At 37.8% G+C, this 16,918-nt stretch overlaps 1 protein-coding gene across 10 annotated transcripts in view; it reads left to right on the forward strand.

The window, feature by feature from the left end:
• The window catches only part of NRXN3 (neurexin 3), a 1,785,202-nt gene that overhangs the window by 643,580 nt on the left and 1,124,704 nt on the right, over nucleotides 1-16,918 (forward strand). For 8 of the 10 annotated variants that reach the window (XM_023546430.2, XM_064292808.1, XM_023546429.2 and 5 more), the window contains 2 exons: nucleotides 1,482-1,685; nucleotides 7,788-7,814. In XM_023546430.2, coding sequence (XP_023402198.1) covers nucleotides 1,482-1,685; nucleotides 7,788-7,814 — 231 coding nt within the window. The remainder of the gene's footprint in view (nucleotides 1-1,481; nucleotides 1,686-7,787; nucleotides 7,815-16,918) is intronic. The other 2 variants (XM_064292811.1, XM_064292813.1) reach the window with 1 other exon arrangement.

A 16,918-nucleotide genomic window follows, 5' to 3' on the forward strand; every position in this document is an offset into this window, starting at 1 on the left:
CACAAATGAATATACCATAGTATTTCTTAATCTAAACTTATTTACTTATTCCCAAGTATCTATCAAAGTCATTGATCTTAAACTACCTTTGTGTAACTTCTTCCCAAGATATACTTCGTGTATAAGGTAAACTGAATAGGTTTATTAGGTGAGTATTGCCTTTCTTTCTTTCATTTAGGCCTGTACAGATGCTATTTTCTTTACCTATCAAGCCCAGTACTCTCACTTCTTCCATTAGAAACTCCACCCATCCATCAGGACCACCTCAGACTCTACCCCATCTACTGTTCTTGCCTGTACCCCTAAAACTCCTCCTCAGAGTGTCACTGGCTTTATTTTCGATCTTTCCTGTGTCAATCACCTTTTGTATTCTATTACAGTTATTTGCCTATCATGTCTCCCTTCAAATAGGCACGTCATCTGTTTACCTTTTTGCCCTCTCCAGTACATGTAGGTAGCAACTATGTGATGCCAGTGAATCTTTAATGAGGACTCAGTGGCAGATATTGAGCCCAGCGACGTGCTGGCTTCATAGAATGTGAGTGATGTTCTCTCCCCATGTTCAGTATACATACTTGCCGAATGAATAATTAAACAACTTCCCATTTTTGGCAGCATGCTGTTGCAGAGCAGACAATGGACTTAGTATTGGATATACCGGGTTAAAATCCAGTCCATGTGACTGTAGGGCAACACTTCCCTCTCTGAGAGCCTCATTTTCCTTGTTTGAAAGTAGGAATAACAGATCCACATCTTAGCATTATGTGAGAAAACATATGGGGAAGCCCCTAAGCAAAGTTCTTGGCCTGGAGAAGGTATCAAATACAAGTGAATTTTCTTCCTTCCTTATAGAAAAAAAAAAAAAAAAAAACTTAAATAAAGAGAAGAGTGTTGCTCAAGGGTGTCATTATTTTTATTATTATTATTATTATTTTTGGTTTTAGCTCTGGGCTAAAACCCAGTCTGAGTCAATGAAATTCTCACAGCACCTGGCTATAGCAGCCTGTGTTTCTACTCTTTCTTCCTCCTTCTAGAAGTTTACACTCTTTGGCAAATACCCATTTGTCTGCTGTGGTGAATATAAACTGCTGCTCTACTCCTATCCTTCATGAAGTACTCAGTGGAAATTCCAAGTTTTGTTTTATGTGCTTTTGCTCTGTCCATAGCATACAGAAGTACAGTTACAGATGCTTTCACACTCATTATTTCATTTGGTACACTTAACGAGTCTGTGAGGGTGGTAGTGTGGGTGCAAATCTTATCATCCCCCTTTAACAGATGAGGAAAGAGAGCCTGAGAGTTTAAGGGGTCTGCCCAAGGTCACATAGAATGTGGCAACAACAGGGGTTGATCAAACATAAGTCACGTGACTACAGCTTCGTTGCCCTCTTCACTCTGGTATATTTGCCCCAAAAGCAAAGGTGTATTTGGAGACTCTAATATCCTTCATGCTAACGATCTCCTCCATTCTTTTTTGGCAGAGGCGTCCATCTTGAGCTATGATGGCAGCATGTACATGAAGATCATCATGCCCATGGTCATGCACACTGAGGCAGAGGATGTGTCTTTCCGCTTTATGTCCCAGAGGGCTTATGGGCTGCTGGTGGCCACGACCTCCAGAGACTCAGCTGACACCCTGCGCCTGGAGCTGGATGGGGGGCGCGTCAAGCTCATGGTTAACTTAGGTATCGTATGAAGTACCCTCTGCCACTATGTTTGGGCTTGTCTTCCTTTTCTTTCTGATTTTCATTGGTTTGATTGTTTGATTGAATTCTTTCATTTGTTTGTTTCTTGAAAGTTAGCTGCTCACTTCTTGTTTAATAGGCGTAGGATAAAACCCAACAGCAACAAACACCTCTTTCTCCTTGTTTCTGCATGAGGTTTTGATGTCAATTTCTGGTTTCTGACAGTGGTGGTTTCTTTACTAGATTATTTGTTTTCTAAGTTTCCTTTCTTGGTTTTTTGGAACCGTTTAGCTTTGTGTAAGACACGCTCCTTTGGTCCATCTTTTGATCAAACACATTCCCATTAAGTTCAACTCCTTGGTCACCACTCAAAACAGTCAAAGCTGAGGATAGAAACAGGGCAGGAAAGGGAGGCAAACTGGGAGGGTGTAATTAAAGAGAACTAAGCAGCTATGCAGATAATGAGAACTGTATTATTTCTAGCTCCACAATGACTTCAAACGGGAAATTCTGGTGACCTTGATGATACTGTCTCCTCATACTTCCTCCTAATGGAAAAGACAATCAGATTATTTCTGTTGTACCATTGCAAAAGTAATTTCATAAGTTTAGAAACTCTGACCTGTGGAAAGAAAATGTTGCTTCTGCTATGCAACCCCATCTTCCTTCCTGATACTCTTAACCATCATTCAGGAGCCCTTTGTACAAAGATTGTGAACCTCACAGTCTTACTCCCTAGTTACTCTGTCCTGCTTCTATAGCACATATCCATTTCCCTTGGTATTAAAATATTATGACAACTTCAGATTTGTAGCTTTATTGGGAGTGGACCTGTTCTTTCACTGTAATTATTTCTAAAAGATACTTTGGAAAATTTCTTTTTTATGGCCTCATATTTTCTGTTGCTACTGACCCTCTTTACTGAATTCTTATTATTAACCTTCTATGGAGAATGGGGGCCTCTTGGTGTTTGGATGAGAAAAGAAAAAAACTTTAATTCTGCGGCTCTATTCATCAGAAAGTCTTTTTGGCAATCTCTTGGCATCATGAGGTCAATGCCCAGTGTTGACAGGTTAGTGATATAGCTGAACCCAAACTTCCTAAGCCTTTGGGTTTGTTCGAATATGTTGAATATTTTTGGACCCAGAGCTCCTCCACAAATGTGTCAGTAGATTAGCTTGTCAGGGGCACGGAGAAGACATGAAAGGCAAATGAATCAGAAGCAAGAACGTGACAAAACCTTAGATGGCCTATCAGGAGGGCAGGGTTTGTGAATCCATGCCTTTCTTAATCTGCTCGCAGGTCAACTGGTCACACTTGCACAATGCCTACACTACCATCCTAAAATCTGTAGGCCACAGACTGTTTTGAGCAGTGACTTATTTAGTTATGTCTTTTTTTTTTTCTTCCTTCCAGTTTGCAGCTTTAATAACACTGTGCCCTTTTTCTTGTCCGTCCTCATTTGATTTCTGTTGTCAGCGTGTCTCTTGGTTTTTCTTTTGTTTGTGTGTGTGCGTTTGGTTACTTTGGGTTTTGTTTTTTCTCTTTTGCTGGATCTTTTTCTGTGTTCTTGATTTTCCAAGTCTTCCCCACCATCAACCATGGTAAATCAAAAGATGGTATTCAACCCTTCAAAGGCCCAAAGCCTGCGGCCCGCATAGCAAACAGCCTTGAGAACAGAGTGTACTGAGCAGCCTGCAGGGGCTGGCATACCCCTGTCCCTCCCACCTTGCCTTCCCCACACCAGCCTCCCCCTCAAACAAACCAGCAAAAGAGTATATTACCTCAAACCTGCAACCAGTAGCTGATGGACTACTTTTCTGTAAAATCATAGTAAAAACAAAAAGACTAAAAAACAAGTATAACCCCCTAACTAGCTCACAAAAAAGATGAAGACGGGTTTAACTCTGTCTCTATTTCAAAGTAAGACAGAAACATGGATAAAAGGACGATTCAGCTCCTCGTAGTCCTGGGAGAGTGTACCTTGTGTCTTTAAACAGGCATTTTTTTTTTTCTTTGTTAGGTGTTATTTTCTCAAGATTAGAAAGCCAACTGTGACAAGTGTCACATCTGAGGAAGAAAATTGGAAGGGGGTAAAAGGGATGAAGATAGAGATGGGCAGATTTTTTTTCTCTCTCTCTCTTCTACATACACACACACACACACTCATACACACACACAGAGTGACTCACCGATCCCATGTGTATTCATGGAAGGATCCTCTTTTTATTTTAACCCTGACCAAAATCGAGGAGATGTAGTTTTCCAAAAGGCTTTGCTTTTGTTTTTGGCTCCTTTCAGCACAGCATCAATCTAGTGCCTCCAAAATTGAAATTTTCTAGGCAAAATGGAGCCCCTCCCTAGAGAGCATGATGCTCCTTCAGAAGCAATAATGGTTTATTTTTTCCCTGAAGGGTATGGTTTTCCACAATTATCTGTTTGAACTTAATGATTTTTTCCTTCAAACCTAACACGGAAAACTTAAATTCCTCTGCTGTATATATACAACTTCTCAGATTCATGCTTTGTTCAAAGATTCTCCTTCCACACCCTTCAAATATACCCATCCATACATGTTTTCTTTGTCCTTGGTATGAGTTCATTGTTCCTTTCTCTTGCGTGTAGAAGAAAACATTTCCAAGCAGAGTTTGCCTTCACATGCATTGCCCAAGGACTAATGTGAAACTATCATCTTGATTGTTCACCCCTCAAGTTGTGTCTCTTCTCTAGTACACAATACACCTGATATTCCAGTTTGTTTCACATTGGCCACACATATAAGCTGAGGACATAAAAACCTAGTTTATATCTCTCTAACGTAACATGCTTTCTAAGCGTCAAAGAAACTAGGCTTTTCCAAGAACCATACTTTCTAAAAATAGCTATATGTGGTAGTAGCAGGCATGAAAAATGTCTTTGATAGTATAACACATACCAGGTGTTTTAAAAAGTTGTGAAGTTGGCTACTGATCAACCATATTTTGATCTTTTAGAATTATAAAAATAATGGTAGTATTTTAATTATCAGAGTATATTAAAGATTTAAAACACCTTGTCTCATTTCAATCTCAATTATTTTTGTGAGATAAAAAAATGTTTTTGTGTTTACCTTTATGGATTTGTAAACAACAAAATATATGACTTTTCAAAGCTCACACAGAAAGTTGGTAGCAGAGTGGGAACTAGAACCCATGTCTCTAAATTGCTAGATTAGCGTGGGCTATCTCACCTCCACAGATCAACACTGTGGATCAGTGATGTGACAGTCGTAATGACATTGAACTGCGTTTATGATGGTCACCTTTAACACATGCACAGAGGGAATATCCCTGTTCATTAGTGCCCAATTTGATTTAAGCCTCCTGAAGGGAAGCCAGTTGGTATTGGTACAGCTTCAACTGTGGCCCTTTAGAATCCTCAGCAGAGTGCTGGGAGCCCTCTTCAGTGGCAGGAGGCTCTGAAGTAATGTCTTGCAGTGTGGTTAATTGCATTCGGATTCTCGAGACATTCTCCCTCTGGAAACATGGACTTGCTGACTACTGTTTATTATACACATCATTGAAGATACAGAAATACTAAAATCATTTACCTCTTCCATGCTCAACTCAAAGCTTATCAGTGTGGAAATAATCATCTCTCCTGACTTACTGAAATAAGACAAAACTAAATAAAACCAAGCAAGCAACACACAAACTTCAAACACCGTACTGAGACTCAGGCAGATTTCTTTCAAGAAGAATTGGAACTTTGGCAGCTACCAAACTCAAATCTAAATGAAATTGCCTTCCCAAGCCAATTCCCGTGACTCATGTATTGTAAAACAAACACAAACAAACAAAAACAACTCACTATTAAGACCACTTTTCCCTTAGCTTATAAACAAGGGACTGCGGTAGGTTTTCACCTCAAACCGTTTATTCATCAGGTAAAGTAAAATAATTATCCACTTATTGACTTGAAATGACCAAATTGTCTTGCCACCTTGAAGGCTCCAACTCTTCACATTGGTTTAAAGACAGCATTCACTTCACATGGAGTCATTTGGGTGAACTGAGAAGGACAAATAAATCCAACACCTACCCCTAGACCAGGTCCCTGTCTAATAATAAAATCTTCAGGTGCGTAGAGACCAAAGAAAACCACTTTTTGTTTATAGTTCTCAGGATTGTTGCCTTAAGCCCTTTCCCTCCCTTTTAAGTATGTCCACACACCTGTTTCCTCTCTCTCTTTACTGAGTCAGGAAAAGGCATTTCAGCAGCTTTGGGTGATGGTAGGTGTAACCAAGAGCTAAAGTTCCCACCTCTTCTTCCCTATCCACCCTCCCTCTTCCCAGTCCTCACCAGGGGCATGGCCTCCTCTGTCTGGTGATCGTACCAGTTGCTCCAGGGCTGTTTGCTCCCACTTTTCTGTTGCGGTTGACGACACATGACAAACCTAACTGCACGAAATCAAACCCAGATTTTTCTCAAGAGATGTTCTTCCGGGGAACAAATAAGCTTCCTGCTTCCTTCCTCAGAATGACTGGGTGTATAAATTGCTCTTATCTGGATTCTCATAGTTTCATTCTGCCCCGTCATTTGCCACCGACTCTTTTTTCACTTGTTAGCTTAAAATGGTTTGCATGGAAAAATTCAAATGGTGGCATTGTGACCTTGACAAGTCCTCCAAAAACTATTGGGTCAACCTTACGCAGAAGAACATAGTTTGTTACTGTATTTTTTTCCTATTTAACTTTCTTCCTTTTCTTGATAATTTTGCCTCTACTTTTTAATGTCCAACCTAAGAGAAATTCTTATTGGAATTCCTTCTATCATAAACCAACCATAAGTTTAACAGGGCAGCTTGGTTTAACAATTAATTTGAGACATTTGTTACCATTTCTGCCCATTTCCCCTGCTAATGCCCATTGACTGTAGTCAAGAACTTTTAGGGATATGTGTCCGTGACTCTCAAACAGATTTTAATAAAATTATAGATACTCTGATCTCTGGGATAACAAAATTGTCTGGTTACCAGACAGTTAGCTACCCATTTTTACCCTCCCTTACCTATTAAAAAATATTGATTTTTTTTTTTTTTTCTTTCCCTCTCTTCAAGATGCAGAATCACAGAGTGAAATAGGCAGGGTTGTCAAAGGTGCCTGAGGCCACCTCCACATGTGCCTGTCCCACCTTCTCCCGGAATGCTGTAGGCACTTGATTTAGTCTGAGCATTCAGGCAGGAAGGCGAAGATGGGTGTCATGAGTGGGTTGGTCTGGGAGCCTTTGAAATAATATTAATGAGAGAACCCAATCAATTGTGATAGCCTCATAAAACTCCTTATACTCTTCACCCAACCCCACCTCTCTAAAATCTGGGATGGGTGTTTGTGCGGTTAGCTGTTTGCAAGTGGCCATTTTATGACAGGAAATGACCAGGTAGTATTAACCCTTTCCTTGCCTGTAGGGATGATGGCAAGTCTGCCTTTATAGATTTCTGTAGCATTTGGGGCCTGACCTAAGGAGAGGGTGGAGGGAGTTTGTTTTTAGAAAAAGAGAAAGGGTTAAATACTGCACTGAGAAACTTCATGGACAGCTTTTTTTAAATGATACAATGTGTCAGACTGGTGATATATCTTTGGAATACTAATAGAAAAATTGTGTTAATGCTATTTCTAAAAATAAATTTTAAGAAAATTAAATGTAGGGGGAAAACAGGATATAACTTACATTTGGTGGGAAAATTTTTGCCTAATTTGCCAAGTTTAACAAAATTAATATTTCAAAGTTCAGGTGTGAAATAATCAATATAAATGAATAGTTTTTTTGGAAAAAAAAAGCCTACTCAGTGTCTATTGTGGATATATATGTATACCAGTATATATCTCTATACATATGTGTATATATATGTGTGTGTGTGTATATATATATGTATCTGGCTTTACTAAATAATATACTGTACATATACACCCACCCTTAAACTTGTACATACTGTATATATATAAAATGGCCACATTTCTTGCGTGTGTCTGTCCCCGGAAGGGTGGACTGATTGTTTTTGGATGTCTGCAGCTGTTACCTTGAAGGATGCAATTTCATCTTTCATTTATTTTTCCCCATCTAGACTGTATCAGGATAAACTGTAACTCCAGTAAGTTTTCCCTCAAGTTTCATTTTGTTCTTTAAAAAAAAAAAAAAAAAAACTGACTTTATTTTGTTTACAATTTTATGAGCTGTTTTTTCTTTGAATTATTTTATTTTTTTAATTGCAGAGTTGTGGGTAGCTGGGGTTGACAAGAAGAAGGGTGGGGTGATGGTAATGGGTTGAGTATGGCTTGGGTGTTGTTTCTGAAATGGGGCAGGTCCTCTCTTCTTTCCTTGCATTGGCTCTTTATGCAGAAAAGGAGGAAAAGGCACCTGGCTAATGAAATAACTTGAAAATGAATTGAAATGGTTATTTGTTGTCTTTGGGAAATAACTCTCAAGAGTGGACAAAAAGCTGTAGAGCAACCATCATGCACTTCTCCACTACCAAAAGCTTCAGATAATAAACACAAAGTTCATGATCCCAAAGGTGGCTGCCAACTCAGATATTTCTTTACTGGCATTTATCTCTTCCGGGAGTTTTTAGAAGGGTGGGCAAAACATTGCTCTGGGTGATAATGCAACATTTTGACCAAAGATTTGAGAGACACTCTGGCTCTACAGAATGAAGAATTGGAACCTGTTATTTTCATCTTATTCCATTTAAATATCCTAGCTCTTGAAGGAGGTTCTTAATGATCTGCAGCCTAAATACTATTGACACATTTCATCCTCAGACACAAACATTAACTGGAGTCATCAAGGTAGGAAAATGGGAAGAGATAGAGGAAGCATGAGCATAAGGGAAGATCAAGCCTAGGGGATGAAAGGAAGAAAGGAAGGAATGGGCTTTGAGTCCTGCAGTGTATTAGCGTAATGAATACTAACAGCTATAACAAACAGCCCCAAAATCTCAGTAACATGACAAAAGAAAGGTTTATATCTTGCTCAGGCAAAGTACAATGCCAGCTGTGCAGCTGTCTTGGTCAGCTCTCTTCAAAGAAGTAATTCAGGGATCTAGGCTCCTTCCATCGGTTGCCTCTACCACTTGGGGCTTCCTCACTCCAGCTATATCCATAGGGAAAAGGGTGTTGAAGATTGGAAGAGCTTGGAAGATTGTCCAGTAAGTTTTATTGTCTTGTCTGGAAATGACATACATCTCTTCTGACCACATTCTACCCTCATCAGCACACAAATATCAGTAGGTTTCCTCATCCAACTGCAAGGGATGCTGGGAAATGTAGTCTTCTGTACACCTAAGAAGAGAAAATGGGATTGTTTGAGCATCAGACATACATAATTCTTAGTATGATCTCATCATTTTGGATTCTTCCTTGTTAGAGTTCTTCTGTAGGAACGATCTCAAAGTAAAGGAAATAATGAAATTTTATCCTTTCATTAGCCTGTTTATTCTATCATATTAAATCTTTTAACTTTCTTTCTTGATGGGAGATGTGTTATTGGATGTATATTGGAATGAAGTCCAAATCTACATATATATCATATAAATTAACAGAAAGAGAAGGAGAGGAAATTGAAAAAACAAACAAACAAAAATACGTAAACAACCGCTTCTGTAAGTGGTGTACTTTATGCTTGTATTGGCATCACTTTCAGTTATTCTTACCATTGTCCTGTTTTGCTGTGTTTACATATTTCTAATTAACCAAAAATTTGTCTTGATATTTACATCATTAAAGCTTAATTGAAATATCTTTTTTCTCTAAAGCTTGGAGGTTTCTCTTTTTTTTTAAGCAGCTTTATTGAAGTATACTTTACATACCACAATATTTAGCCATTGTAAGTATACAAGTAAATGATTTTTAGTAAATATATAGAGTTGCCCAAATATCAACACAATCCTCTTTTAGAACAATTTCATCACCCTAAAATTTCCCTTTATCCTTTCACAGTTAATCCTTGCTCCACCTTCAGTCCTAGGGAGCTGCTAATTTCTGTCTCTATAAGTTTGCCTTTTCTGAATATGTCATATAAATGGAATCATGTAATATGTAGCCATTTGCATCTAGCTGCTGCCGTTGACTGTTGCTTCTTCTCCTTCTTCTTTTTCATTTTCTTTTAAGTAGCATGTCTTTGGAAAGATTTCCTGTTCTTTTTGTATCAGTTTCCAAAAGAAAATAAGAAGTTGAGAATAAAGGTTGAAAGCCTCTTCCAAAGTTGAATCTAGCATCTTCTGGCTTCAGAGACTTATCTGGAGAACAGAGAAGTGAGGAGGTAATTTGATCAGGATATCAGGACTTCCACACCTTTTTTGGAGTTAATTACATCTAATCAGCCATGGAACTTCATCGTAAGGCAAGCTGCAGCATTCTCTTTCCTGGGAAGACAGCAACTCTCCTCAGCACACAAATATCAGTAGGTTTCCTAAGTTTGATTCAAGATCTTCTATGTAGAACTGAAAAGCAGTTTGGGAATTTGTCAGCAAAGTTGTATTCTCAGTTTTGTTCACAGTATAGAAAGACTGCCACTGGTTTTAATTCAATATTTAGGTAGAGTCAAGATTAGATTTTGGAAGACATTTTTTAATTCTTATGATAAAGTTAATTTTGGCAACATTATCAGAGAAATAATATATAGTATCTATTGGTTGAACAGTGGTTGACTCAAAAAAAGCATGGCTCATTTAAACTAAGACCTTTAGAACTGAGAACAGGATAAGTGGAGGTTTACTAAGGGTTATGTAGAGCCACAAAATAAATGTGATATGTTTTCCTGAAGTCAATTTTAATTCTTGATTTGAAGTAAAAAATGATATTGGAACCAAGTGTCATTTGGTATGATATACTATGCAGAAGAATGCTAATAAACATGAATCTTTAAGATAAGCCATAAGAATTCAAAGGCATTTTATTTTTATTGTGATTCCTTTATTCTATCCCTGGCATTATTATTGGCACTGGGGTGGAAAAGTCTGAGAAGACTATGCCAGCAAATTAGGACAGAAAGCAATTACAGGTAATTAGAATGTCTAAACTTCCCTTCTCACTGACTTTACAGCAGAGGTCCTAGAATCTCAAGAGGTTTCTTTGGTAGGTGTGTGGGTCAGTCATTGTGCCTGATTTTTAAATATGAAGGCATAAGAGAAAGGATAGATTTTCAGCCTGAGTTTGAGAGGGAAGGGGCCTTTTTTTCTCACCCCTCAGACTTGTCTCTTGCCATCATTTCAATAAAGTCATAAAGTGTCATTGCTCAAGTTTCAAAATACCTTCTTTTTTCCCTTGAAGGGACATACTGAATTAAGCTTGAATCAAGTTTAAATATAAGTTCATGAAATTTTCCTGTAGTTCTTGGGTATGTTTTTCCAGAGTGCCTATCTTCTGAAAAGTCACTCAGGTAAAGTGCTGAATGACATCACATTTTTTTTTCCTCCATTCATTGTCTCAAAGTGTTGTTTGTTCCAGGCAATGGCTGTTTCCAAGGGTTTATGTGACACTTGTTTGAATGGAGAGAAGAGCATGAAAAAAGAGGATGGCCTTCCAGTGTAAAGAGGGAGCAAATGGCCATGTGATCTTGACACAAAAACAGAGCTTTCTTCTAGTCTCCTTTCTTAAGGCTTTTTCGATGGACCCTTCTGTCAGTGGTCATAGCCCAGCTCTATGCCAAGGGTTTCCTACCAAGAAGGAGAAATAATTTTCTAGTCAGCTTCTCTGCCTTTCCCCTTCTCTTACCTTCTCTTTTTCAATATTTCATTTCTCCTCGTATGCTCTGCAATATACTTATCATTACTCATCCCAGATCTTACTACCCCTGCTTTCTAAATCTTCCAAGAGTGCCATCTCAGGCTGTAAGTATACAATTCGATGATTCTTAGTAAATTTATTTGCTAAAATAAATTAGTATACTTTAGAGACATATAAGACAGTATGTAAATCAATATCTTTGGTTGAATTGGGGTCATTTCCAGATTTGGTTCATTTGACAGAAATGTAGTTAAACCCATTTTATAGGGAAAACTCTTGCCTAGACCTTATTTTTAAATTGTAAAAGAACAACAGAGTTGGCAGTCATCATGGTGACTTGAACTCCAGGGTGACCTGGAGCATTGCTAAAGAAAACAGTACTACTTTCTGGAGAATTCCTGGAGGAAACTACCTGTTCCTTAAGGTTCCAGTTCCATGAGGTTGGCAGTCACCTAAAAGGTATGCAGTTTTGAAAACAGGTATGAATTTCTCATTGGTCTCTTGGATGCCTGCTTAAATGAATGTCTGGAAAATGGTTTGTTGTCTTTTACTATGTCTGATTGTGACTCTTCCTTATGATTTCTTATCCACTACTTCCTTCTATCCTATTCAAGCCATGTATAGTATGAATGAAAATTGTGAACTCATATTAATTATGAGGGCAGTATGAATGAAAATAGTAGACACTTCTTAATGAAATATCATTATTTCCCCTTCTCGTTTCCCTCCTCTCAAAGAGCTAACTCCTTTGTGTAGTGGCCATTTTTCCAGTCTTTCTAAAAAGGGGTATGTCTGTATGACATGTGAATTGTGAGTTTCTGTGTATGACTAATTGTTTAGATACATATAGGAACTGCCCCCCCCCCAATAGTTGCTTTGAACTTGTAGCCTTACTAACTTATCTGTAACGAGGCAAATTTTTTCTTCTTAGACATAGAGGAGAAAAGGAATACAGTACAATAGAAAAATATACCAGCCTTAAAACGCTCAAGTGCCACAGTGGAGTCATTTGTGTCAGAGAACAGACTTGGTAATCTTGTCCACTTCCCATACACTTTGCTGTCTTTGAGTTATCACAAACGTGTACAAAAACATCAGAGGTATATGAAAGCAACGTCGGAATGATACTGTATCTCCAGATCATACCTCTGAAGGCTGTTAGTTCTGACAAGAGTATTTTTTCTCTTTTGCTCATATTCAAACTCCTTCTCTTTCAACTGCTTGTCTAGCACAGGTCTTTTGACTTTGCTTCTCTGCTTCTGGTTTCAAAGCAGAATCACTTTTTAGTGTTTTGGCAAAGTCAGCAGTGTGTAGATGGTTCTTGGTTAATTTAGGCATAGCTCGGAGCACGGAAATATAGACAATATGCTTGCGGTTTCCTTGTCTTTCTTTTTCTCTGTCTTTTCTATGTTGCTAGATTGTGTGACCTCCTCATTAGGCCTGGTTTATCTGGGAATCCCAGAACTGAATCATTTAGCTAATAATCTCTTTAACCCAGAAACACTTGCCTCAGGTGAACCGGGAAAGCTGACTTCTTCACTTTTAAAAGTCTATTGGGAAGGAAATTACGATAGAACCCTCTTCGGTATCTATTCCAAGAGTCTGGTAACCATTACAATCAGCCATTTGCCTGACAAGGTTGTTTCTCTGATTAGAGTTTTAGGGAAGATGGAACATAACAAAACAGAGTCCTATATATAAGAATCTAGTATCTATTGAACTATGAAATTATCACACCTAGATTTTCTGTCTCCATACTAAATTACAATCTACCTCAACTTTTCTCAAAATCTGATTTTAAAAAAATGTATAATTTTATTCTTTCTGGAAAATTTTACGTTTCTTGTAACATATAGAACCCCCCACGTCTAAGTATATTAATGGTATCAATAGGCAAGACCTGAGTATAATAGTGAGAGTACTTCCTAACAATTTAACATTATCAGATTGGTTTTATTTTTAAACAGTTAAAAAATTATACATGAAACAAAACGCAAAATTGTGAAAATTCCCCCTCTTAATCCTGATCTTAGTTCCCAGGTTCCCCTTCTCAAAAGCAACCAAAATTATCTGGGATTTTTCTTTTTATATTCTTACAGGGATAGTCTATGGGTATCTAATAACACATAGTTATAAGCTTCTCCTCCTCTTTCTCCTCTTTCTTCTATTGACACAAATGTTAACATACTCTTCTGCATTTTGGTCTTTTATATTTAATAGATTTTAGGGACTATTCCATGTACAAATACAGAGATCTCTATTCTTTTTAAAGGTCACATGATATTTTATGGGCGTATCATAATTAATTTAAGCAGAACCTTACTGATGTACATTTAGATTTTTCTAAAGTCTTTTACTGAAAAAAAATAAGAAAATGTATTTTTGTTCATTGTCTTTGCGTATGTGTATAAGAATATCCACTAAATACATCATAAGAGTAGAATTGCTTTGTCAAAGGATAAGTGAGTTATAAATTTTGATAGCTATTGCCAAATTGTATTCCAAAGAGGTTGTACAAATTGACAGCAAGCAAGATAAGAGAGCCTTTCTTTCTTCCCAACCTTGCCAAACAGTGTATTGCCAAATTTTTGTTCATTTTCTCAAAATAGCTCCTCAAAATGTTGCTGTCACATATTCATATGGAAGCCTCTTATCACCCATAGACCTTTTTCTTCTATGTTTTCACTTCTTTAAGTATATCTGGGGACTATTGTCATCTAAAACCTTTGTGATGACTCATACTGGAAATCTCTTAATAGGAACCTGTTATAAAAGCAGTTCATATGCTAATCGCTTTTCAATAAACAGGGGTGGTAGACAGAAGTGGCAATATACTGTAGTACTTTTTTGTTCTGTGTGATTCTCTCCCATATTCCCAGTTATCTGTGTTCAGATCCCAGCAGAGAAGGCATTGTAGTGCAATTTCCAAGAGGATTCTGTAGCCAAATAGCCTGGATTCAACCCTTACCTATACCACTAATGAGCTATGTGTCTTCGGTGCATTACTTCACCTCTCAGTTTCTTCAACTGTAAAATGAGGATATTTATAGTATCTACCTTTTTGAGAAGAACAGACCCTGGCACATAACATATGCCAGATATGCAGTGATGATGATGATGATTGATGATGTAGAAGGAAGAGGAGGAGGAAAAGAAAGAGGAAGAGGAGGAGAATAAATATGATCAAAGTCTCTCAACCAAAAAGATACTCTTTTGAGTACTGTACTTTTTTAAGAATGGATAGCCATACGTTTATCAGACTATGCCTCTAGGCAGCTTAGTAGATGTCTATGAAATGAGCATCCCTGTTTTCTCTGGTCAATTACTCAGGTCAATAATAAACTCTTTTCTTAGGCCATCAGAGTCCTATTGGATTCTGCATCAGTAACATCACTAGTAAGACTGTTAGTGAGACCATCTTTGTGCCATATTAGAATTTTTTCCCCCCTTGGCGCATTTTGATAAACAAATACTTGATGTAAGCCCAAAACTAATCAAAATATTTTAAATTTGTGAGTTCTTACCCTGATGTCATTTTAATAAAAGCCTAATAGTATTCTAAATTGAAACTATTATCTTTAAAATGCACAGATCTGATTAGGTGGTATCCTTAGTTGATATCATCATATTTCTGACTTTAATATCTTTTAATGTCATTTTAGTGTGATCAAAACAGGAACTAAAACAAAATAGAGCCAGAGAGATAACAGGTTCTGCAGGAAGGGAGTAAGCTTCTTGCTGAGAACATTACCGTCTGTTTGGCTCTCTTGGTACATTTATGTTCATGGTTTTAAAATTCACCAAGTTACTGCAGATCACAGTGAGAAAGGAGGGCTACTTCACCAAGAGGAGAGAGGAGTAGCCCTCTTTTTACGAGATGTTGTGGTTTGGTTTTAACCAATTTGTGGAAGCATAATTTGCATGACGAGTCAATATGTTGAGATCCATAGCCAGCTCATTTCTTCTCAATTGTATGTGTATTTCTCACTTTGAGACCCTGAGCACTGGTCTATTTAGCCAGGTCTTTTTCCTGAATTTTTTTTGTTTTTGTTTTTGTTCACTCTCCATCATCTAACCATCCTCTTGGAGTTACACAGGTAGTTTTCTTGCTCTTCTTTCAACAGTTGGTATTTCTGGCACTGTAATTTTTAGTAAAGAAGCCCTGGTGGCACAGTGGTTAAGCACTTGGCTACTAACCAAAAAGTCGGTTGCTCGAACCCACGCATTCACTCCGTGGGAGAAAGACCTGGTGATTTGGTCCCTTAAAGATTACAGCCTAGAAAACTCTATTGGGTGGTTTTACTCTGTCATATGGGGTCACTATGAGTGGAAATTGAGTCCATGGCACCTAACAATAACAACATTTTTTAGTAAAAATGATGTTTCCGTTTTTCCTTCTAACTTTTGAAGATTCCTTTATGTATTTTGATCTATTTTATTTATCTAATTACCATAGTCAGTTTTGCAATGTGACATATTCAGCAAGTATTAGTGTTAGGAACCATTTATATTTTGAAAAATAGGAGGGTTGATGTCTTAGTTATCTACCGCTGCTGTAACAGAAATACCACAAGCAGAAATGTATTCTCTCACAGTCTCGGAGGCCTGAATTCAGGGCACCAGCTCTAGGGGAAGGCTTTCTCTCTCTGTTGGTTCTGGGGGAATGTCCTTGTCACCAATCTTCCCCTGGTCTAGGCGCTTCTCAGCACAGAGATCCTGGGTTCAGAGGATGAGCTCTGCTCCCAGCATTTCTTTTTTGATGGTATGAGGTCCTTCTCTTCTCTGCTGGCTTCTCACTTTTATATCTCAAAAGGGTTTGATTTAAGACACAACCTAATCTTGTAGATTGAGTCCTGCCTCGTTAACGTAACTGACTCTAATCCTGCATCATTAACATCATAGAGGTTAGGATTTACAATGTATAGGATAATCACATCAGATCACGAAATGGTAGACAACCATACGTTACTGGGAGTCATAGCCTAGCCAAGTTAACAAAGGTTTTGGGGGGACACAATTCAATCCATAAGAGGCAACTTTATCTTTGAGGTATGGGATGTGCAGTGACCATTTGGCATGTGAATGTTATGAACTAAAATTCCCCATTCCTCTTTCATAACAAGATAAATGCATTCACGAATGTACTTCGCTTTCCATTATACCTAAAATATATATATATACACACACACATATATATATATATAGTTGCTGTTGTTGAAGCTACTTAAAATCTCACCCATATGGAATAGAGTAGAAGAGTATAATTTGAATTCTAGAACTTCAAGAACAATTAACCATGAAGTGTAAACTTGCCTATTGATTCAGAGCATCTCAGCAAATATAGTGTTTCTCAATTTTGGAGTCAATGTTGGAAAGAAAACTTAGAGACCAGGGGACATTCCTTAAAGGAAGTGGAGTAATTTTTCTGGCTGTTCTGTTGACTAAATGACTGAAATTACATGGCTTCCTA

Source organism: Loxodonta africana, chromosome 10 (assembly GCF_030014295.1).
Source record: "Loxodonta africana isolate mLoxAfr1 chromosome 10, mLoxAfr1.hap2, whole genome shotgun sequence".
Classification (NCBI taxonomy): Eukaryota; Metazoa; Chordata; class Mammalia; order Proboscidea; family Elephantidae; genus Loxodonta; species Loxodonta africana.